Source organism: Lissotriton vulgaris, chromosome 7 (genome assembly GCF_964263255.1).
Source record: "Lissotriton vulgaris chromosome 7, aLisVul1.2, whole genome shotgun sequence".
Classification (NCBI taxonomy): domain Eukaryota; kingdom Metazoa; phylum Chordata; class Amphibia; order Caudata; family Salamandridae; genus Lissotriton; species Lissotriton vulgaris.
In genome coordinates this window covers 1,281,875,151-1,281,898,666 of record NC_141695.1, presented here as the reverse complement: position 1 = coordinate 1,281,898,666, position 23,516 = coordinate 1,281,875,151, and the positions used below count along the sequence as shown (strand labels likewise).

Sequence of the window (23,516 nt, the reverse complement as noted above, 5' to 3'; positions counted from 1 at the left end):
ACATCTCTCCTGTGATCAGTCACCCTGTAATACATACCTGACTTCCTCCTAGGTTTCGCGATGTTTCTTAAACAATTCATGTAAATATGTAAATGTTTATTGCACATGGTTTTATATATAACCTCTTCTCCTCACTCCCACACCATTCCAGCATGGCCGCCAGTTTCACTGCGACTAGTCCTTTATCTATCTCTAAACACTCCCACACCTTTCCAGCATGGCCGCCATACTCACCACGACTAGTCCCTCTTCCATTTCTGAATTCCCCTATATCTAGCCCTCAGGCATGAGCACGACAGCGATTCCCGCCATTTTGTATCCTGCATAGACAAGGAGCAGCCAAACCATGAAGTAAGTACCTGCAGAATGCTCTAAATCGGCTTTTCCATACCCCACAAGGACCATAACTCATATAAATCTACTTTCTTCCTTCTTAGTGAGACACAATTGGTCCGGTCTCGTATTTAGAGGCTCCCTTGCCCTGGTTTGGTAATTATTTTATTTTTTGAGCTTTTCATCACCTTCTCACCGGTCCATCAATATGTTTATACTCACTCTTTTATTTACCCGCTTTTTTGGCAGGATACTATTGTGCTCCTAAACCCTTCAATTTCCTTACTTGCTTTGATTCCAAAAGCATAGGTACTGCTTAACAGACTACTTTGTGGACCACAATATTGGTAAATCACGATCTGTATGCTCGCGCTACTTTCCTTTTAAAATTGATCACGTAGAGCTAAACGATAATTCACAAACTCCTTTCGCCTCTGAACCGCATGTAAAACTCTTTACACGTAACCGCCGGTTACCAACACTTCGCCGCTTACACCGCTCGCCACCCGTTTTTAAACTTTGCATGGTCCAACTCTGAACTCATTGAATGTTTTTTAATCTCATGCGTCGCCCCCCACAGTTCCGTCACTGCGTCGGATTTTAAATGTTGTCCCCACTGTCATAAACAATTCACAATAGGCTGCATGGAAACAAAAGCCTGTCACGCCACCACGTTACAATTCACAAAATTACTATTCCTAAAAGATGAATAACTGCCACAAACAGTTCACAATGCCACAGATGATCACTGGTCAGATTTATATACATGCCTAGTCTTTTTGTTATTGACCAATGTGTATGTTTTGTCTCCCTTTTTTTGTTTCCCCAATATAACTGTATGTATGCTTATAGGCCCCAAAAAACTGTTATGCTTTCAAGACAAACAAATTAATTCTTTGTCCTGAAGATGATGCCATGTATCTGTGTGTAGGCATCGAAACGCCGTCGACATAGTAGCATCATATGTACCCTACTAATAGAAAATTGTTCACAATGATGCTTTGTACTTTACCATTGTCTGTTCACTGAGATACTAGCACAGACCGCCTTTGTTGCGTCAAGTTTACCCCTCTGTTTTGTCTTGTCCCCTGTGGGTTACTGGTTGTACCCACCTTGTAAAAAATCCTTTTATGTTTTCCATGTCTCTTAAAATAAAAACCTGTCCTGCTGGACAAAGGTCATACTGACTATTGAGTGTATGTCCATCAATTCTGCCTAATCCCTGAACTACTAGGGACCACTGTCTTTTGAAATGCATGGTGTTCTGGGCAGAGTACCAACTATGCTAGAAAATGCTATATTGGTATCCCTAGATGCCACCATGGCATTCGATATGGTCGAATGGCCGTACCTCTTCGCTGTACTAGACAAATTGGGATTCGGTCTCATCTTTAAGAGCAGGGTCCGCCTGTTATACTCCAGCCCCATGGCTCAGGTTGTTGTGAACAACCACAAGTCTCCGGCTTTCCAACTGAGCTGTGGCACACGCCAGGGGTGCCATCTATCTCCGCTTTTTTTTGCATTAGCCTTGGAGCCCCTGGCGGCATGGTTTCGTAGAGATCAAGTGATTCGCGGGATGCGGTGTTCCCCGGGTTGGGAAGATAAGATATCGTTATATGCAGATGACATTCTGCTCTATCTGACCTCCCCAAGAGCCTCCTTAATCGGCCTCCTGGACATTCTCATGGTTTTTGGGAGGTATTCCAGATTCACCATGAACTGGTCAAAGTCTGTGGTGTACGTCCTACAGGGAGAACCACCCACCCTCCCGAGGGGGCCCGAAACGCGTTTGACGAGGCTTTGCACCCTGCATGCACGAATAAATTTCAACACAAGTGAAATTACTTGAAGTCTGGCTGTGGCGTTATTTGGTGTCCCGTTTCTTGTCCGCACGGAAAGTGCTTCACGTGACAGGCTGGAGTTTATTTATATATATATATATATATATATATAGCGTCGGACGGCTTCCGCTATCTCTGCATATTCATCACGTTGAGCTTGGAGCTCCGCTTTGCCCGCAACCTGGTACCACCTATTCAGAGGCTGAAAAGTGACGTTATGCACTGGAAATCTCTGCCCCTCTCGTTGTTGGGTAAAGCAGTCCTTTTCAAAATGCTGGCACTGCCCCACTTCTTGTACGCCCTCCAGAACTCAATGGATCCAGTTCTCACATCTTACTTCAAAGAAATAGAAAACCGTCAAAGAGATCTCTTATGGGATGGCAAGCCCGAATTGCCCTAACCAAAATGACCCTCAATTGGTATGACAGGGGCATCAGTCTCCCAGATATTCGAAAGTATTCTTGGGCGTCCCAGGGTATGCAATGGACAGATGGCTACTTCTGTGGGGGGGGGGGAGGGGGGTATGGCAGAGCCCTCTATGCCAGGCCCTGCAGGTACCCTCTCACTGGACCGACTGCACACTCAGTCCATGTTTGGCATGTGGCTTACAAACAGCTAGGATGGAACCGTAGACTTACCCTGGCAACTCCACTGTTAAACTCTGAGAAGCTGGGAAGTCTGAGGCAGTCCAAAGGCTTTGATAAATGGGACCTTATTGGTCTCTCACAGATCAAAGATATCTGGGGTTAGGAGACTATTCTTCCTTTCGCCTCCCTCCAACAGCAATACCGCCTGGCGGATACTGAATACTATGGTATCTCCAAATACGGCATGCCTTGCTCACTCATGTCACAAACAAGTCCACACTTCTGGAGGCCTCCCCCTTTGAGGACAGACTGCTCGATTGCCACCTCAATGAGAAAACCATCTCCCTGATTTACAAAAAACTGATTAACCATATGGAAGATCCACTGCAATCGCTTAAGGAGAAATGGGTTAGAGACGGCTCAGAACTGGATGATGAAGACTGGTGAGAGGCGGGTTCCTCCTCGAGAGAAGTGGCAGTCCAGGCAAGGCTACGATTGGTACAGCTCAAAATTCTACACAGGATTTACATCACAGGGTCGGGCTTGGTACGCACGAGTAGAAAATGGGGAGTGCAGACGTGGGTGCGGGGAGATCGGCACTCTTATACACATCTTATGGGACATACAGTCTTATTGGCAAGCCATACATCACACTCTACAGAAGGTACTCAATATAGACCTGCAGCCCAAGGCCCACAGGTGCCTCCTAAACATTAGGGAACCTACGGATCTCACCTCTTATACTACACAGTGGGCAACTCTGGTATTAATGATTGCGAAAAGGAATATTGCACAGCATTGGGGGGCCCATCAGTCACCTACACTGGGAAAGTGGGAGGAGGACCTAGATTAGTGTATGTTTAGGGAGAAGTCAGACTATGTTGCAAGAGGGTGCCCTAGGAAATGGAACGGAGTGTGGGGGCCATGGAAACACTCCAGAGGTGATATCTGTATTCCACCGACTCCCTTGCATGATTCTGAGACTCTTGAGACCTCTTGATTTGTCCTATATTGTAAAATGTGACTTGATTGACTGTGTTCCAGATTGGAAATTCGGAATTTGTATTGTCTCTTGCTCGAGAATTTAAATGCTGAATTTTGTCGATGATGTTTAATAAAAAGAATTATATTAAAAAAAAGTGCTAAATCTCTTGGTCAACTCAGACGCCAAAATGACAGTTATCACAGAGGAGTTGTTAATGCAAAAATAGGATAGGAAAGAGCTTTTTGAACCGGACAGGTGTCCATGGTCTTATGATGGAAAATAAAATAGATTTGCAGGGATGGTTTGAAACAAGTCTCCAGTTTTAGGAAAAAAGAATTGTTGGTAAGGTATATGGGCCAGGAAAAGGTTTAAATATTTTGGGATGGTATCATCAGTGTTTATTTGAGATGAAACTCGGAGATGGGAGAGAGATACAGGTGTCCCTTGTGAGTGTTGAGACAAGAAAAGGTACAAGGCAGTGATGGTCCACATTCAGTGTCTCTGTAGGAACAACCTTTGGGTAACAAGTGGTTTGCTAAGTACAGGAACATGTTCAGTAGGGAGGTGGGTAAAATCAAAGGTTTCAAATGGAGTATCGGATCCGGGTACAGGATAATGTTCCGGCAAAACAAAAAATATGAGGTGTGCCATTCAGTGTTAGAGAGGAGCTGGCTGAAGTGTTGAGGAAAATGTCCTTGGATGGTGTTATAGAACCAGTGGAGTGGGCTTCATGGCTCTCTCCAGTGGTTACATCTATAAATAAAAATGGTGACTTACGAGCTTCCATTGATTTGAGAAGCTTAAACAAAGCAATTTGGGTAGATTCCCAACCACTGCCATGTAGTATTGATGACATATTAACAACTTCTGCATCATCAAAGATTTTCACTAAATTAGACTTGGCGTCTGCATACCAGCAAGTGGAATTAGATCAGTTATGTAGACATCTCACTGCATTCATGTTACCTGTAGGGACTTTACAGTTTAAGAGAATGCCTTTTGGGTTGGCTTCGACCGCTTCCATGTTCCAACGTATAGTGGAAACAGTTTTAAGTGGCATCAAGGGAGTAGTTACGTTCCAGGACCACATTTTAACCGGTCCTAGGACGCTTGATTCCGGTCCAGGAAAGACATGACTTGGCAGTTCGGGCTGGACTGTTCCCATGAGGCACAGGGTCAAGGCTGATTTGCACATGGCCATGTCTGAACTGGGGTGGTGTGGAGTGCAAAAAAACGATGGATTTAGGCCCAGATCTCTGTACTGGGGTGAATGTATGACATTGTTCTGCATTCTGTCCATCAACTGTTGTTTTTGCACATTTTATCTGCGGCAAAAGGCAAACGGGAGCATGATGAGATGTTGAAAGTGGCACTGAAAAGGTTGGAACAAGCTGGAATAGTAGCAAACATTAAGAAATGTCTGTTTGGCACAACATCAATGGAATATTTGGGACATGTGATGTTGGAAAAAGGTCTGGTAGATGTGATCAAGGAGGCTCTCATACCGGACACCAAGGAGCAGGTTTCTTCATTCCTGGGTGTGTGTGAGTTCTATCCCAAATTTATTAAAATCTTCTCCAATAAAACAGAAAACATATGCAGTTTACTCAAAAAAGATAGTGTTTGATTGGGATGAGAGGTGCACAAAAGATTTTGAAGCACTAAAGGCAGAAATAACATCTGCAAAAGTGTGAGAACGGTGGATGCTAGCAACAGTGGATTAGGAGTAATGCTTTCGCAGTGTGCTGGAAAGGATGTTTGGGTTTGCGTCTAGAGCGTTAAGAGACCATGAAAGAATGAATTCGGCCTTTGAAAAGGAGTTCTTGGCATGCTGTTGGGCTGCCGACTATTTTAAAAGTTTTGTGTGGGAAAAAATTCACATTATTGACTGAAAATAAACAGTTGGTTAGCATTCCGAATGGAAATGTCAAAAAGGACCACACCCCAAGAATTGGTAGATTAAGTTCAAAATTGTTACAGAACAATTTAGATATTCATCACATTCCAGGGGGAAAGAACATTTGGGCAGACTATCTCTCAAGGGCACCTCAACCATGCGTTGTTTCATATGCTTTGGGCGACAATGAAGAAGATAAAGAATGCCTTATTGGGGCGATTCATTTGTGCAGTGGAAGTGGATTTGATGTGAAGGAATGGTTTGAATGTGTAAGATTAGATGGGATTTGGTGTTAGCGCAAAAGTATATCTGGTAGTACACGATAAGGTAGTACACAATAAGATAAGGTAGTACACCAGAGGTTGCAACCATATGTGAAGTTTGCGAAGGAGTTGGCGTTGTTGAAAGGAGGCATGGTCATGAGAGGTGATAAGTTTATTCCACCAAACTTATTGCGTGAGACGATCATATGTGCGGGTCATGGAAGTCACTTGGGCCAAACTATTGGGAAAAAGAAAATTCGATCAACGTTTTTGGGGCCGGGTATGAATGCTGATATCACTCAAGCGGTTAGAGAGTTTGTTATATGTTCTACTAGTGATAAAGCACTCAAAACTGAAATTACACAAAGTTGAACTATCAGATGGGCCATGGTTGAAACTCTCCATAGATTTCATTGGTCCAGTTAGGGTGCTACCACATAATTTCAAATTTGAATCTGTGGTTGTTGACTATTATAGCAAATGTTGAGACGTAGGTTTTGTTTGTGATCCGATGCGTTTCTTCAAAAAACATTTCTTAGAGAGGGAGTGCACAAAGAATTGGTATTGGACTATGGTGTTCAGTTCATGTCAAAAGAAATGACAGAATTTCTAAGAAAATGTGGGATTGTCCACAGAAGGGTTGCTCTATATTATCCACAGGTCAACGGTTTAGTTGAAATAATGAACCGTACATTGGTAGAGTGTATTCAGTGGACATGTAGGAATAAAATGGATATAGGAAAAGCAGTTACAGCATGTTATTCCTTCATCGCGCAAGTCCAAACAGAGTGACTGACAAAACACCTTTTGAAGTTGAGAAGGCGTGAGCCAGCATGTACTATGTGTCCACCTTGACTAAAAGGGGCTGCCCAAAATCAACATGCCAATGCACCCACCCCCAAATACAAAGGGACAGTCTTTCTGCCCCCCCCCCCGCACCCCCCGCCCCCGGGAGGCAGGTGGGAGTTATTACCCCCATCTGCCTCTCGAGGGCTGAAAGCCCACTAGGCACCAGGGATTATTGTTTTTTCTTTTAATATTAGAGGGATCGGGGTTGCACATGGGGGGCATATGAAGGTACTTGTGCCCGATCTGGCCCCCCAAGGGGGCAGGAAGCCCACTAGGCACCGGGGATTTTTTGCTTTGAATATGTAGGGGTGGGGGCTGCCCAAAATGGGCATGCCAATGCCCCCCCCACCCCACCCCCCAAACAAAAAAGGGTCAGTGTTTCTTCCTGCCTTGAGGGGATTGATAGGGGGTTATTAGCCCGGGGAAGGGGGGCAGAAAGTCCACAAGAGACCAGGGATTTTTTTAAACAAAAGATAGCTGTGGGCTGCCCATAATGGGCGATGCCAGTTCCCTCCTTCAGTGACAGATATGTGTATAGCCATGTCACGGGGTGGCCCCTTAGCCAAGGGTTGCTCCCCTTTTTTGTGTATACATTTTGACTGCTTTTGCTCCCCCTTGGGGGAAGTACAGCAATATGTTTAGGCTCATCTGCCTCCAAGGGGGCAGAAAACCACTAGACACTAGCAAAAGTTTCTGTGTGTGTGTTTCTGAACTGGAGTTCGGCTGATGGTCTGTGTGTACTGGAGTTTGGCTGGTGGTATGTGAACCTGCATTTTGCTGGTGGTGTGTGTGGACTTTCGCCTACTTGGCAGTGTGTGTGGACTAGCGCTTGGCTGGCAGTGTGTGTGGACTGTCCCTTGACTAGTGGGTGCGTGGATGGCACATGTCTGGCGGTGTGCGTGGACTGTTGCTTGGCTGGCAGTGGCGTGGGCTGTTGCTTGGCTGGCGGTGTGGCTTACGTGGATCCGCCAGTGTTTTATTACCCAGAATTCTCTGCAAACTGAGTTTAGCTACAAAGTCACACTTCCTTCCCATTTCTGTGCGGTAAAATTGTGGGATCACCACGCTGGTAAAGATTTCCCACCGTCCAGCGTTCCCATCGGTCTCTTGATAAAAATTATACCTCACTTTTGTGGGTGCCCAAAGGAGAGAACCTAAAAATGTATTATTTTTATCAGGAGACCAAGAGGAACGCTGGGTGGTAGGAAATTTGTGTCAGTGTGGTGATCCCAGACAGAAATGTAAGCAAAATGTGTTTTTTTTGTTTGTTTTTTATTGTTTTTTTAGCAGCATTCGTGGTTTGCAGGGGATTCTGGAAAATGTAGGAAAATGTTGTGGGATCCACCCAAGACACACATCCTTGGACTCCGCCAGGTGTCTGGTTTTCAGAAATGTCTGGGTTATGTTGGTTTCCCTACATAGCCGCCGTGCCCTGGAGAAAAAACACAGGTGACTTCTCGCAAAACCAGGTCTTTTTGGGATCCATGATTTTCAAGTCTCCACAGTACGCTTTGGACCATTTCCTGTCACAGGCACTAGGCCTACCCGCACAAATGAGGTACCATTTTTGTCGAGAGACTTTGGGGAATGCTGGGTGGGCGGAAGGTTGTGGCTTCCCACACATATCAGAATTTTCCACCGCAGAAATGTGAGGAAAATGTGTGTTTTTTTACAAAGTTTGAGCTTTGCAAGGGATACTGGGTAACAGTACCTGGTGAGAACCACACACGTCATCCCATCCTGAAATCCCCAGAGTGTCTACGTGTAAAAAATGTACAGGTTTGCTCGGTTTCCCCAGGTGCCAGCTGAGCTAGGGCCCAAAATCCACAGCTAGGCACATTGCTAAATAAGGGTCAGGTTTCAGTGGAAAAATATGATGTGTTCATGTTGCGTTTTGACCTGTTTCCTGTTGCGGGCACCAGGCTTACGCACACTGTTTTTAACGGGAGACCTAAGGGAACACAGAATAGTAGAACAAGTGTTATTACCAGTTGTCTTTCTATGCATTTCTACCTTCCAAATGAAAGACAGCGTGTTAAATAAAAAAAAATGAGATTTTGAAAAATGCCCTCTAATTCACATGCTAGTATGCCTACCCACAAATTCAGAGATGTGAAAATAACCACTGTTTCTAAACTCCATATCTTGTTCCCATTTCGGAAATTTCCTTGATGCCTAATATTTATATTTTACCAGATGAATTATTGTATACCCAGTGAGACACCGTTGCAAGGTGCAACTCAGTTATTGGCTCTGGGTACCTCGGGTTCATAGTGAACCTACAAGCCCTATATAGCGCTGGAACCAGAAGGGTCTTGCGTACGTAACAGTATATTGTTTAAAAAAATCTACCATACTTAAAAGAAGTTACGGGTGAAAATGTAGGCACAAATGGCAGTTTTTTCAACTCTATTTCAATATTCTTTTCATTTCAACTGTTGCTTTCTATAGGAAAACCTTGAAGGATCTACACAAATCACCCGCTGTTGTGTTCAGAATGTTATCTACTTTTCAGAAATGTAAGGCTTTCCAAGATCCATTATTGGTTTCACACCCATTTCTACCACTAACTGGAAGGAGGTTGAAAGCACAAAAAATAGGAAAAATATGCTAAGTCCCAGTAAAATGCCAAAACTGTGAAGAAGATTTTGGTTTTCTGACTAAAGTCTGACTGTTCCTGAAAGTTAGTAAGATGGTAAATTTAGCACCACAAACCCTTTGTTGATATCATTTGCAGGGAAAAACCCACTTTCTTCAGCAGCACTTTTCCCTATTTTTCCCCAAGTATTTCCCCCCCTCCAAATGTAGCTGTTTTTGCCTAATTTCTTGTTCCCCCTCCAAGGGGAATCCACAAACCTCTGATACCTTTTAGAATCCTCAAGATGTTGGAAAAAAAGGAGCAAATTTGGCATGGATACCTTAAGTGGGCAAAACAAAAAGTTATGGGGGCCCAAGCGCAAACTACTATAAATAGTCCAAAAAGTGCGTGGCACGGGGGGGGTTGTAGGCCTGGCATCGAAATGGTTACGGTGAGAGATTGGGTATGTATACTAAATCCCAAAAATGTACCAAAGGGGTCATGTAAATTTAAAGAACCAGCTATAGTAGATAGTCTACTATCAGGATAAATGGGCATTAGTGGTGGAATCTGAGTTGGGTCGTGAAGGTGGACAAACTGGTGGGTCGTTCTCAAGAACAACAGGACAACGGTCAGTGTTTGCAATTTAAAGCAGATCTTTGTTATGATTTTACCAGAGGAAAGAGGATGATAATAAAACTGTTGCAGTATTTACCCTGAAGGGGCGTTGAAGATGTTACACTTGACGATGTCTCAAGTTAGGAAAATGTATAGAATTCTACAAATTCAATTTTTCATATCATTTTGTGGTAGATGTGTGTAAATCAGTGGCGGCTACCTTTAAACAGGGGTGGTGTGCCGGGGGTGGATTGAAAAAGAAATAAACTTACCTTCTCCGACGTGCAGCAGCACACCTCTCTTCAGATCTGCTACAAGAACTGGAAGCATCCAGGCTTCTTGACTCTCCCAGCCAGTCACAACGCTGCATGAGCTGCGTCGTGATTGGTGTGAGCGGTCTGTTTGGCTGCTCAGGCAGTGCCTGGGAGGCTGGGCATGTTCTTCACTGGGCCAAACCGGCATGAGCAATTCGAGGAGTGCAAACCACTCCTCACTATGCTCTGGCTTCCCAGAGCCTAGCCTCTCCCCGACTCTGAGAACTGCATAGAAGAATAAAATGAGAACGTCCTGTTATTATTCATTTTATTTTTATTTTATCCACTGCTGAAGTAGCATTGTGGCGACACTCCTCCTTAGCAGAGTAGCAGCCACTGGTTTAAGTGTGTATGTATATATAATATATATATTCAGGTATCATTTATGTACTTTAGGTAAGCTTATGGGTGTTGATGTGTAAAATATATTTTGCTAGGAGTTATGTTCTATTGTTTAATTTATAGGTATAGTAACGGAAGGGAGATGTTGTGGTAACCTATTGTTGTAACATTTACCTTTGGAAATGTTCATCCAAGGGGTTCATGGAAGGCTGTGCACATAAGTGTTCCATTTGGAATGTGAGAGTTTGCGCCAGTGTCTTCCTAGTGATTTATGAAGGTAGATGAATAAAGTAACTCGACCTATAGAACAACTGGTGTTGCATGATTATTTGGGAAGACACCTCTACAGTTATATACCCCTTATAAAATACATTTCTAATAATTAGAATAAACACTTCTATGGGAGCCATACACATTTCCCTTATGGGCATACAATAATTTCTCATACCAGGAAATTTAAAGCGGTTGGTTAACTGATATTTTTCCATCACATTTGAAATAGATTGCATGACAGATGTGCGGTGCGCTTGCTATGGCCTAATGATTTACCATGACAAGAGATACCAAATAACCCTGTATAATGTCTCTCTTACCTTACCCACTGCAGATTCATTCAAAGAGTGATAATAAAGATCATAAGTCATGAATTGTCTTACATGTACCATGTGTCATAATGTACATGTGGACATCTATTAGGAGTTACTCATCGCTGATAAAACTATTTTGGTCCTGAAGAAAGCCCTTCTGACCCTGGGAGCACTTATGGAGATGGCTGAGACATGTAGACCTAGGATGTGGGAGATCAATATTATCCATTGTGTTTTAATCTTACCCAAGGCTCCCATTATTAAACGTTTACTTAATTGGTGGTAGACCTTAAGATAATTTTACCTTCTTGATCCCTGTGAAACCAAAAACTTGCTCCGCTGTAACCCAGGCATTGTAGCACACCAAGATGCATTAGGCCCTATGATGAAGAAAAACTAGTGTTAGTGGGTGAGGGTTCTTTTAAAAACCTAAAGTGTTATCAGACTTCTGAGTGAGGGGCACCGCAGGATTTAGAATGTTGGTAACGGGGTCTCTTTCATTGTTTGTTATATTCGATGGGGAAGCAAAGCGAGCCCTTACTCTTCTCACTCTCTCTTTGTTATTCACTAGGATGTGATAACAACAACAAAATATACAATTAAACAATCGAGGTTTGTGTCTTTTAGCCAGTGGTTTAAGACCTGTCATTCACATATTAGATCAGACCAGAGTATTGACTTCTCACATCTTATTTTTGGCTGTTGATATATCTTTCAGTCTCCTATTGAAGTTTTGCATTGGTGCTTAAAAGACTACTCCAAAGAGTACTCTAAGCCATCGCACTTTTGTCCCTTTCAATTGTGTATCTCATACATGCACTGCAATACCGGGTCAATGTTGTTTTATTTAAATTTTTCACTCCAACCAGTTTTTCTTTTTTTTTTTAATGCTCTTACCATGGCTCAAGTGCGAGCCTGACCCCAGCATGGGTTCTTATTTGACTTTTATTTAATATATTGGATGGCCATCTTGGGCCCAGGCCTTCCCTGGTGATAAGCAAAAGGCTTATAAGTTAAGTATTTCCTCCTTTGCTTTCTGATGGTTCTGTTCATGTTTGCTTAATATGAATGGTTTCAATAATGTGTTCTAGAGCTTATTTCTGTAAAATTGAATAACTCACGCAGAACCTTATATTTATATCTATCCTTCAGCCTTTTCCCTGCTGTTTCATCATCATTCCTTTTACTTTCCTTTATCCAATTACTTGAACTCTATTCTTATTCTTCCAATATCTTTTTTGGGTGCTTTTTGTCTATGAACCCTTCCCCTTCTAGTGTGTGGATCTGGTATCCTTTGATTACTTTTTCACTCATTTCTTTCAAATATTTTTTCAGTGCCATAAACCTCAGTCTATAATCTTGTTTTAGATTAGTTCAACATGTGAGAAAGAAGGGACATCCGTTGCTGGATTGCAGCAATTCAGTCTTATACCCTAGATTGTAGGTGTATAATGACGGTAGAGAACAAGACAAAGATTTGTGTCATTTGCATGTCGATGAGAGGAAAATACAAAAAGTGAAAATGCCAGGATGAGGGTGCTATGTACAAAAGGGCAGTGCCCTAGGCTGCTGAAACGGTGAGCTAAGAGGCTCTATCATAACTATTGCAACAAGAGTTCCCAAAGGGAGATTTGTTTTGTGTCTTATTTGATACTTGTGCATTACGGTTTGTGAGGATAGTGAGTTTGCATAATGGATCAAACAAAATCTAAAGTTGTGAAGATGGCAGAGAAGACAAGGAGGCCCAGGATGTGAGGGACAAGGCAATAGACTCTGAGAAAGTATTAGGAGAGAAGTAAAAGCTCTGAGGGACTCAAAAGGGATAGAGTAAAGGATGGAATAGGTAAAGGTCCAGGGAGGGTATAATGCCAACATCTTAGATTGAATGCTAGTGGATATGGCAGGAACAGAACAAGAGATAAAGAAATACTATAGCGTTGACAGAGCAAAGGTATAAGGAGGACAGAGAAGTTGATGAAAAATTGATTTATGTGAGAGACAAACCAATTAATACAGAGGGTGGAAGCTGCATAATGCAGATAATAAAGGGCTGGAAAAAGAAGGCTTATGGATTGACTTAAGGGAAGGGGATCGGCCTAGAAGAAAAACCTGGATTTAGATAGAGTAAGATAGTGAAAAATAGAAAGGGATGTCCGAGAAGAAACAAGGGAGCGGATGGGAGAGACTACAATGAAGCACAGTGAAAATGATCTAGGAACAGAACAGAGAAGGATTGAGACGGCTGGTAGAAGAAACGAGTTATAAAAGAGTGTAGAGGATAGAATTAAGTGGGAATTTTACAAAGGAGATTAAGAACGGAGGGAATGTGTTTCTCTGACTTATCTTTACAATAAAAGACAGAACATGGTTTCAAGCTTTTACCCTTTTCTTTCACTGTTCATTTCCATTTCAGTGACATAAAAAATATAATCCCCAACATCACAAAGTCTCCCATTGGGCGACTGAGCCTTTCAGTGATGGCTGGAGGTAGCTTAGATGAAGAGGAACGTGAACGGCTGATGACCAGAGTGGAGGATCTGGAGCTGGAGGTCAAGGAATTGCAGCAGCAATTGGCTGGTCATCCCACTGTAAAGGGTAAAAAGCGTGTGCAGCGTCCCTTCGACTTCAGTGGCCATAGTCGGCGGCATGTGGCCCTAAGGATAGCCTACCTTGGTTGGGGATATCAGGGTTTCGCCAGCCAGGAGAACACCACTAACACAGTGGAGGAGAAGCTATTTGAGGCGCTAACCAAGACACGCTTGGTGGAGACACGGCAGACTGCAAGCTACCATCGGTGTGGGCGAACCGACAAGGGTGTCAGTGCCTTTGGACAGGTCAGTATGACAAGGATACCTGTGACACTGCAGAAAATGCTCCATTTGATCATTCCAGTCATCCTCCAATTTGCTGATAACCTGTGCAGAATCCTGAGTCGCTTACTCTCAATTTGAATCTGAACTCTGAGTAACTGGCAGGGATGCCAAAGCTTTGCAAAGCTTTTAGTCTGATTCTTTTTATGGGTTTTTTCTTCAGTGGGAACACTGGAGAACTACCAATTACACATTTGTTTGTTATGGCTTCTACAGTATTAGCCAGGGAGACTGAAAGCTTAAATAAATAAACCATTACAAATGGATTAAACTTTTTAATGGTACCCCTTAAGTCTGTCTTAAATGACATGAGGAGTCCCACCTTTACCATACAACAAACATTTATTGTGTAGAGTGCCTCCAGTTTGTTGCAAATAAAAGAGCAGATGACATTTAAAAAATAAACACAATGAAATCTAAAATCTGAGGACATATCAGTAGATGCTTGCAAAATGAGGTTTGAGAAGGTGACTTAAGGTAATCTAGTGTGATAGGATAGTTAGGGCAGCATTTGGAGCCCGAAGGCAGCCTCCATGTCCCAGGAGCACAGTAGAGAAATGCTTAGTTGGGATTTTGATTTTTCCAGTTTATGGGTTTTTGTTTTGGTCATCTTTGATATATTGAACAGGGAGTGTGAAATGAAAGGCTATAGGATGTCAGTTTTATTCTAACACATGTAAGTAGCTATAAAGTGAACTGTACAAACATTTCAACATCAATTTCAGTAGTTATGAAAGCCCTTGGTTTGTAATTTTGTGTGAATTAAAAAAATATATTTTAATATGATGAAAACAAATCCGAACACTTGGTGATGTGCAAATGATAAATATGTTTGTTGAAACCCAGTTTCCACAGATTATTGTTTGTAACGTATGTGTTATAAGTAAATCCCGCATGTTAGTGGGAAAGTTTTTGGCCATTTTAATGGAAAATGTGCAATCTGTAAATAACAGCGCACTACCACCTCCTGCTTTAGTAATATATTTATTAAAAGTGCGTTTTTAAAGATGAACTGAGAAGCATTCTTGCCCCTGCCCTTATGGTGGTAATGCTATTAGTGAACTAAGAGGCAAATCGGGGGTCATGTGTACCCAGTATACAGGCTAGATTCTTATTATACGTGGAGCAAAGGTTTAGTCTATTAAATCAAACCAAATTGTTTTTCTGTACAGTGCTCTCATATGTGATAATAAAGAAAAATGTGTTTCTGCTAAATAAAATATTTGCCTAGAATTATATATTGAATTTGGTCGAGTAGATTGTTCAAGTTACTATATCTGCAGGTCTAGTAACATTTTTATGATTTTTCGAGGCCTGGGTAGGGTAGATTTAGGAACTCCAGCCCAGATAACATTTCTGCCATTGATGTGTCAAATGCGTTGAGCTTGGGATAAGTAGTTTTTGTGATCTGTATTTATATTGACAACACTGAATTTAAGAAATAAGTGACTTAAAGCAGCCAACCCCTACCTTCTTCGTTCACATGTTTAATCTGTCGAAATGGGTTGGAAGCTTAATCAGCATCATAGGTTCAGCTGTCTCAAACTCACACCGTTGTACTAACTACAACTAATCTCCAACAATTCTGACAAAAAAATTACAACTTGGATTTTTTCCACATAAATGAACTTAGTGAGCGAACCAGGTAGTTTATTCCAGGTAGATAATGTCTGAGTGCCAAGACACTCTGTAAATAAATGAGTGATTGTGCACTTTATAAATAACAATAAGTAAATACCTAAAACACTGATGTTTGAGAATAATATGTGTGTCATGATTGAAACCTAGAGATTTTGCCATGTAGGAGATTCTTCTAGAGGGTAGATTAGCACTGGCCAAGATTGAACTGTAAAAAAAAAAGGCACCTGAGTCTTGAAGAGCTTGTTTCAGTAAATTTTTCTCATCCATTTGAGGTGCTAATGTAATGTTGTTCTCTTTTTGATGTCCACAACACACATTAAATTAGTGGTTGGATATCCTGATTATGTGTTTAAGATATATCTGTACATCACAATATCTTCCTTGAAGCACAGTTTCAGTCTTAGTCATTCTCAGTGGAATCATAGGTTGTGACTTTGGTAATCTGTAGTCCATTCTATTTGTGTTTTTGAATTGTTGCGCTGATTATTTCCTGACTCCTTGTGTAGGTTATCTCCCTAGACCTCCGCTCGGCTGTTTCAGAGGGGAAAGGTGTTAAACCATGCGAAGGACCCAAAAAGACAGACCTGAACGTCACCGAGATCCGTTACGCCCACATCTTGAACCGTGTGCTGCCTCCAGATATTCGAGTATTGGCCTGGGCACCAGTGGAGCCGGAGTTCAGTGCTCGCTTCAGCTGTTTACAGCGGACATACCATTACTACTTCCCTCGCGCTGACCTGGATGTGGTACTGATGAATGCTTCAGCGCAGCGCTATGTTGGTACCCATGACTTCCGAAACCTGTGCAAGATGGATGTTGCCAATGGAGTGATGAATTTTCAGCGCACAATACTGTCGGCGAAGGTGGTGCCAGTCGCAGGAGAGGGTGGACCTTTTCAGCTGCACAAGTTTGAAGTGACTGGACAGGCATTCCTTTACCACCAGGTGCGGTGCATGGTGGCCATCCTCTTCCTTATTGGGCAACAGCTGGAGGAGCCCAACATTATTAATGAGCTTCTGAATGTGGAGAAGCACCCATGTAAACCGCAGTACAGGTGAGTCCCTGTTGCCCATGTTAAGGCTACTTTCACCGTGCTCACCCCTTTGCCAGCGAGTCCCACTCTCTACCCTCTCATGTGGAGCAGTACCTCCTCCCCAACAAGAAAATGGAAGACTGGGATGGCACCCTTCTCTTATCCTAGGTATGCCTCTCCGGAAATCTGTAATAAGGGTGAGACCACCTCTGCACGGCAGTTATCCTCCCCTCTGAGAGTAAAGGTTAATCTTCCACCATACCGTAGTTAACTCACCCCACAAACCCTAGTGTAGGTGACCTGTTTTTTTTCACAATGCTATAGACAGTGAGCTATCTCTCTGAAGACCCATAGAGGTGAGGCATTCCTCAATCCCTTGTTAAACCTCAGCACAGGTGATATCTCTTATGTTGCCTAACTCGCTCTGACCCTAACTCTTCTGCCCAGACATTAACCATAAACTGTGGTACATTGGAGAACTATGACAAGTGTACCACTACAAAAAATAGCACAGGTAAGACCATTCCACCTGTAGCACAGCTAGCCCATTCCTTGCAAACTAATGAGAAGAGATAACATTTCCCTCATACTGCAGCTAACACGCAACATGTGAGATTACCCACACAAAGTACTGTAAGTCCCTTTCAATAACCCCACTACTTGTGAGAATGCATATTCTGCTAGTTTCATCTATTCCAAACGTCCCACTGCAGTCAGAGCAAACTACCATGTGCCAGTCATTCCTTTCCCACAAACTGCCTTGCTGTCCCATACCTCAGCCAACCCTTTATCACAAACCCTGCACAAGAAAAGGTTCCCTTTTCCCTAACCCACACATCAACGACCACAGCCACAAAGTGAACCCAATGTAAATTATGCTAGGTAGCTCTCTTATTTAATAACTCATTGAATGCTTCTTAAATTATTCCTCCCATTCCATTTAAATGAAGCATAGGTGACAGTTCCCAGGTATGCTTCCCCTCAACACACTACCCTAGTAGAAATGAGATATAGCTATCTTCCAAGATCCTCCCCCAAATCTTGCTCACCCCACCACAACACTGCTGCATGCAAGACTGATAACCACTACTAACTCTTCTCTTGTTCTGTTGTATTTCCGAATTGAGATCCATGTCACCCTTATCTTGCTAGTTTGCCTGCTGGGTCTAGATGTACCTATCACTCAACACTCCACGAAGAAAGACCCTGTGTGGTTCAGCCTTTGGATTTGTGCATTCATTTTTTGCTCCTCCAAAGCCATGGGTCTCCTCTCTCTTGAAACCACTCCATGGGCCGCCATCTGTGCAAGTAGGGCCAGCGATCTCCTCCTGGAGTCACTTAATCGCCCTTTGATTTCAAAATTTTTAACATGGTCTTCCTCTTCCATGACAGTGTTTTCTAATACTATTCTTAATTCTTTCAATAGTATGGCTATAGAGTTACCCCTCGTCCTGTATGACTGTGAGTTTGAGGATGTGCAGTGGATCTACGAGGCAGACGTCCAGGAGTTTAATGTGACACATCTACAGCAGCTCTGGGCAAACCATGCAGTGAAAACGCATCTTATATACAGCATGTTGCAGGGGCTGGACGATGCCTCTATCTCCTCAAACGCAGGTAATGATACACCGCCATACAAAATGTTAGAGGGCTGGATAATGCTTCCATCTTTGTTATGTTATGTGTATTTGTGGGCGAACTATCAAAGGATATGCTGCTGCCTAGAATGTCTGTTTGCCTAACCGCCTAGGGCGAGGGGGTTATTTCAAGAGCCAGTTCTTCTGTTTGTTGCTGGAATCCAGAAGTGAGTAGGAGGTTCTGATATGTAGTGGGAGGTTGTTTCAAGCTTTAGGCGCGATGTACAAGAAGACCCGGCCTCTGCGTCTGTTAATGCGTTGCATGTGTGCGAGTAAGTGGCCAGCAGAGCGGAGGTGTCTGGGTGGTTAGTGGAAGAAGATGCTGCTGTTCATGTACGTAGGGTCAGGTGAGACTGGATGTTTCCTGTTCTGGCTATAAATCTAAAGACAGTCCTCTGAAACCCTTCCTCAAAGACGCTAAAATCACACTTGCATATATACAAGTGCCTGTTCTGCAGAATCTGTAAGGAATGTTGCGTTTGAGCTTTATAGTGTGCAGTTTTTCCAAAATAGATAGGGTTTATATTTTATATCTCCATTAGTAATTTGCAAAAGGAAAGGCCGATGTGCGAAACACCACAATCTGGTAGCCTAATATGGCAAATTAAGCATACAGATATCAACACGTATTCAAATGCTTCGGGGATGCTGTACAGCCGGACTAAAACCATTGGCAAAGCCAATGTGTCTCAAAGGCGAGATCTATTGGCTTTGCAGATGTTTGTTGAATATGTACAGGGCTGCAAATACTAAGAATTTAAAAGCGAATCATCAGTCACATATATTTTCTTGTGCAGACCACCATTTCTTTAAGCATAAAAGCAGCTTTGCATTTACATTTTTACTAAAGGAGAGATTTCCTATTCATGGATAATTGTAAAAAAAAAAAAAGAGGCTACGGAATCTTAAAAGGACCAACATAAATCAAGCATGGTATACTGTTTGTGCTCATTGAGGTGAAAACAATGAGAACCTTCTCAGCGCATGATGATAAAACAATACATCCTAAACCAAATGTTCACCCAACATAAGTACATATAAAGAAAATGTGGTGCCACCTTCATCCAAACTGTAATGTTTTTTTGGGGGGGAAATCAAGAGAGAGTAATTATGTAACCGCAAAAAGCAGACCATTAACCAGAGTTTTTCATCTGCTGTTCAGTGGCAGCAGAGATTGGGGATCATCACCTGGCACACTGGAAACTACAGAGTTTGTGGAGTTTCACAGTTTCAAAAGCCATTTTAGGAAAAGTGGCAAATTTGAGGGACTGCTTCAAATGCTGAAGGTTGCTTTTGTTGAGCTTATTGTACGCTCCAAGCATTTTTTGATTTGGTAAATGCATGAAACAGTAGATGGTTAGAGTTGTTGTCTTCGATGTCCCAGAACCCTTTGATGTATGGTTCTAGACGCTATAGAAATATACAACATTGATGCTGCAAAAAGTTATGTTTTTTCATCAACTGAACAAATTTGTGTTTTCATTTATGTTTGGTGTTTTGGAAGAGATTTAGACAATTTTTACTCCTAGGTTCTGCTTCTAACTACTGTTGTGTAGTTCCTATAAATCTATATAGGATCTGCACGTTCAGACTGATTCCAGGCACGTGTTAATCTGTAGACCAGCTAGCTCACAGTGCCACTATGAACCCCTCTTACCAATGAGCAATTAGCTTCTGGCAACTATCGAACATGACAACTCTGACCCCTCAGCGATTGTGGAAATAGTACAGTTCATTTTGCTCAGTCACTCGTGCTCACTTTGTCTCAGGAAGCTATACAGAATAAACGGTGGGGACGTTTTCAATAAACATTTATTGAATCCACGTCATTCAAGTATAAAATACGTGTGCTGCAACAGCAATGAGACAGAAACAGATATATATGGTGTAAGCACCAGCAGAGTAAAGAAAAGATAGAATTCTACCATAGTGCTAAACAATGAACATATGCAGGCAAATAGATACATGACAATAACAATGTGCAGTCCTAATATGCAAACTCTAACTAGATGTACCTAAGTGTACTTAGTATGTTTTGTATGTGTATAGCCAAGAATCCCCTTAGGATAGAGCCAACCCCATTACCTTATGTGGGAGAGCGAAGGACCCATCTTAGTCTCGAGTTGGGCAGCCCGCGAGGGATGTCAGACCACTGCATGCTGGAGTGTCTGTTTGCAAGGACCTCATCGTCCCACGTCAGCATGGAAGTCTTTCTCCTCTGGTTTGCCTAGCGAAGATGTGGTGGTTATATACCCAAAGGGTACCCTCGGGGTTTCTACCTAGCCTAGATGTGTACTATGGGCATGTCTGCTAAGAATGACAATAGTGGTGAACCTTATACATAGTTATTGTGCATAAGATGGTAATCCTGCTGTGATACTGGGATTCCTCATGCATAATAAATGAGACTAGATCTCGGAGAAAACCACATGACATTTATTCAGCACCTAACTAGGTAAAAGGTCAGCGCCAGACCCGTTATGTAGAGCAATGGTAGGACACATGTAGGAAAAGGGCTGTGCAACTACCTAGGCCAATATTGGGGTACATTGGGGTTCATAACACTACCTGCTTCTTCTGCCCTTGGCTTTTTGCCAACCAATATGTTAGCACCTAGGGTCTCTTCCGGACCCATTCTGGGCAGCATGACCTCCCTTCACTGGCTGAACATTTTAATGTATTTGCAAGACTTTCATTACAACCAGTCTTGCTATGAAGCACCTGGTAAGAGTCAATTCTGTTTGCAAAGCCTCATTCTTCATCTTTGAAATCAGTTTTAATTCCATTGGTTTCTCGTTGGACGGATCTGATATGCGCTGCCTCTCTTTCAGGTGCCACAGGGGAGGTGGAACCATTGGTGCCATGGAGAGACATCCAGCCTCCTCTTTTGAACCAGGTCAGCGCTTTCATCGAAGGTGTGAAGACGAGGACCTACAAACCCCTCCTGGAAAGGCCCCGTTGCCAGGGGCTGGAGTCACGCATCGAGCATTTCGTCCGGCGGGGCCGCATCGAAGCACCTGAGAGCATGAGCCAAAAAGCAGAGCACACTAAAAATGGTGAGGAGGAAAAACCCCAATCACCAGAGCCGGCTATCAAGAGAGGCACACAGACGCCAGAGCAAGCTTCGAAGAGAGTTTGTTTGAAACCCGTCATACCTTCCACCCACCTGGACTGACTTTGTCCGGCAGTTTGACTGTTTTTTTCTACTAGGAATTCTAGCAAGCAACTCTATGGCCAGCTCTGAGAGACATGCAACTATGTATTCAGCAATGACTGGTGTTTATTTGGGACAGACTGATCACTGTAGCTGACTGGTCTGGTTTTCATAAGAGATGCTGATAAGGGAATTTAGTTTTTTTTTACTTGATTTACGGCTGAACATCCCACATTTCAGGAAACCTGTAAATACTATATTGTAAAAGTATTTTTAAATAAATTAAATTCTGATGTGCTTGCGGTGAGTCTATATATGAAAAGAATCTAAGTGTCTTTATTAATTTTCTTAAAAGACAACCAAGACATTGACATGTTACTCTTATATACAGGCAAAATGTGATGAGCTGGGCATGCCCCCCCCGCCCCCCCCCCCAGCCGCTTAAAAAAAATACATTATAAGTTTGGTGCAGTAAATAAAAGTATTTTTAGCATTGCAGATCGAGCACGTTTGGACTTCCGTGCACTTATATCCATGTGTTTGTAAAAGACTAACGCAGCAAGGTAATTTAGGGCATCTCCAAGCTCTTCATCCATGTAACAAACAGTACACAATTAAATCTTATGCGACACATGAGCTCATTCAAGTTCCTCAGTACATTTCTACAGTATGATGGGCGAGGTTCATATACAACAGTCTCTCTTATACCGGATCCACATCTGCTGGGGGTTGAGCATGGTGGTACAAGCCCCAGTGTAGAAAAGTGATGTCCGTACAACTTAACCAGTGCCCAGTGGCTTCTGGGGGTCTATGGGTGTTGGTCATCTGATTTAACTTCCATTTTTTCGATGAGACGATCCCACTTATCATAAACCCCTTCCCCCATCCTTTGTCTCGCTATGTCTGAAGTGGCCGGTAATTCTGCCTTCGAGTACTTCAGTAAATCAGATTTTCACGCTTGTAACGGAGGTGCTGCCACGGACTTCCAGGCCATGGCGATCCTGCACTTGGCTAAGACTAGGGCCAGACTCGCAAATCGATATTCAGGCTGGTACTTTTTGGACACTGGGCATACACTAGTAGACACTGTACAGGGTGAAGAGGGAGGAGATTGTTTAGTAGCCCCTGGTATATCAAAGCACTTGCTCCCAGTAACCGGTTATCAATGGGTATTGCAACAAAATGCATCGTGGGCATGCCATTGTTGTACCAGGGTATATCCATCCCACCATTTGTAGTGTAAGGTATGTGTGGTGAATTAAATCAAGTATATTGCTGTCTGGTGTTCCTAAACTCATGCACCAGTTGGGGCTTTCACCAGTTCTTCAGTTGTCCCACTGGTTGCTCCATCTGCTGCTGTAGTACCTCATATATACTTTTGACAGCTTTCCGTTGGTGGTCCTGTGTTAGCCACACTGTTAAACCCGGAACCGAGTCGAGCACAACTTGTAGTGTTTCCCAAATCTATCTCAGCTCTGGAGAGGAGGCCCCATATAACAGAACTGCCCAGATCCAGCCCATATGTGTCTCTTATGCCCGCAAACGAGCGCCATTGCACATTCTCAACTAGATCTCCCCACACGGACACCCCTGCTTCCATCCATTTGCCTAGTATTGAGTTTTCAACGGTCTGGTCTGGGGCAAGGAGCAAATGGGTAAATCTGCTTAATGTGGTATCTGGCCTGCTCAGACAGGGACCTATATTTTCTCCAACATGCTCCTTAACAACATATTGTTGGGTTTAAGCCCTAGCGCTGCACCCATTAAATATTCCAAAATACTATGTTCTTCCAAGTTTGCCAACACATCTCCTTCCCATGTGGTAGCAGCAGCCATCCAGCACACAGTCCATTGCAACTGGGCTGCAGCGTAGTATAGTTAATAATCTGGTGCCCCAGCCCACCCTCTATCAGAGGAGCAAAGTTTTTTGACAGCTCTTCCCTTGGCCTACCTTTCCCCCGGATCCAGGATGTGAATATCCCTTGCA

At 42.9% G+C, this 23,516-nt stretch overlaps 1 protein-coding gene across 1 annotated transcript in view; it reads left to right on the top strand.

Moving 5' to 3' along the window:
• The window catches only part of PUS3 (pseudouridine synthase 3), a 42,673-nt gene extending 20,847 nt beyond the window's left edge, over nucleotides 1-21,826 (top strand). The window contains exons 2-5 of the mRNA XM_086931858.1: nucleotides 13,608-14,028; nucleotides 16,212-16,759; nucleotides 18,165-18,355; nucleotides 21,207-21,826. Coding sequence (XP_086787984.1) covers nucleotides 13,672-14,028; nucleotides 16,212-16,759; nucleotides 18,165-18,355; nucleotides 21,207-21,550 — 1,440 coding nt within the window. The 5' untranslated portion in view covers nucleotides 13,608-13,671 and the 3' untranslated portion in view covers nucleotides 21,551-21,826. The remainder of the gene's footprint in view (nucleotides 1-13,607; nucleotides 14,029-16,211; nucleotides 16,760-18,164; nucleotides 18,356-21,206) is intronic.
• Nucleotides 21,827-23,516: the final 1,690 nt, after the last annotated feature.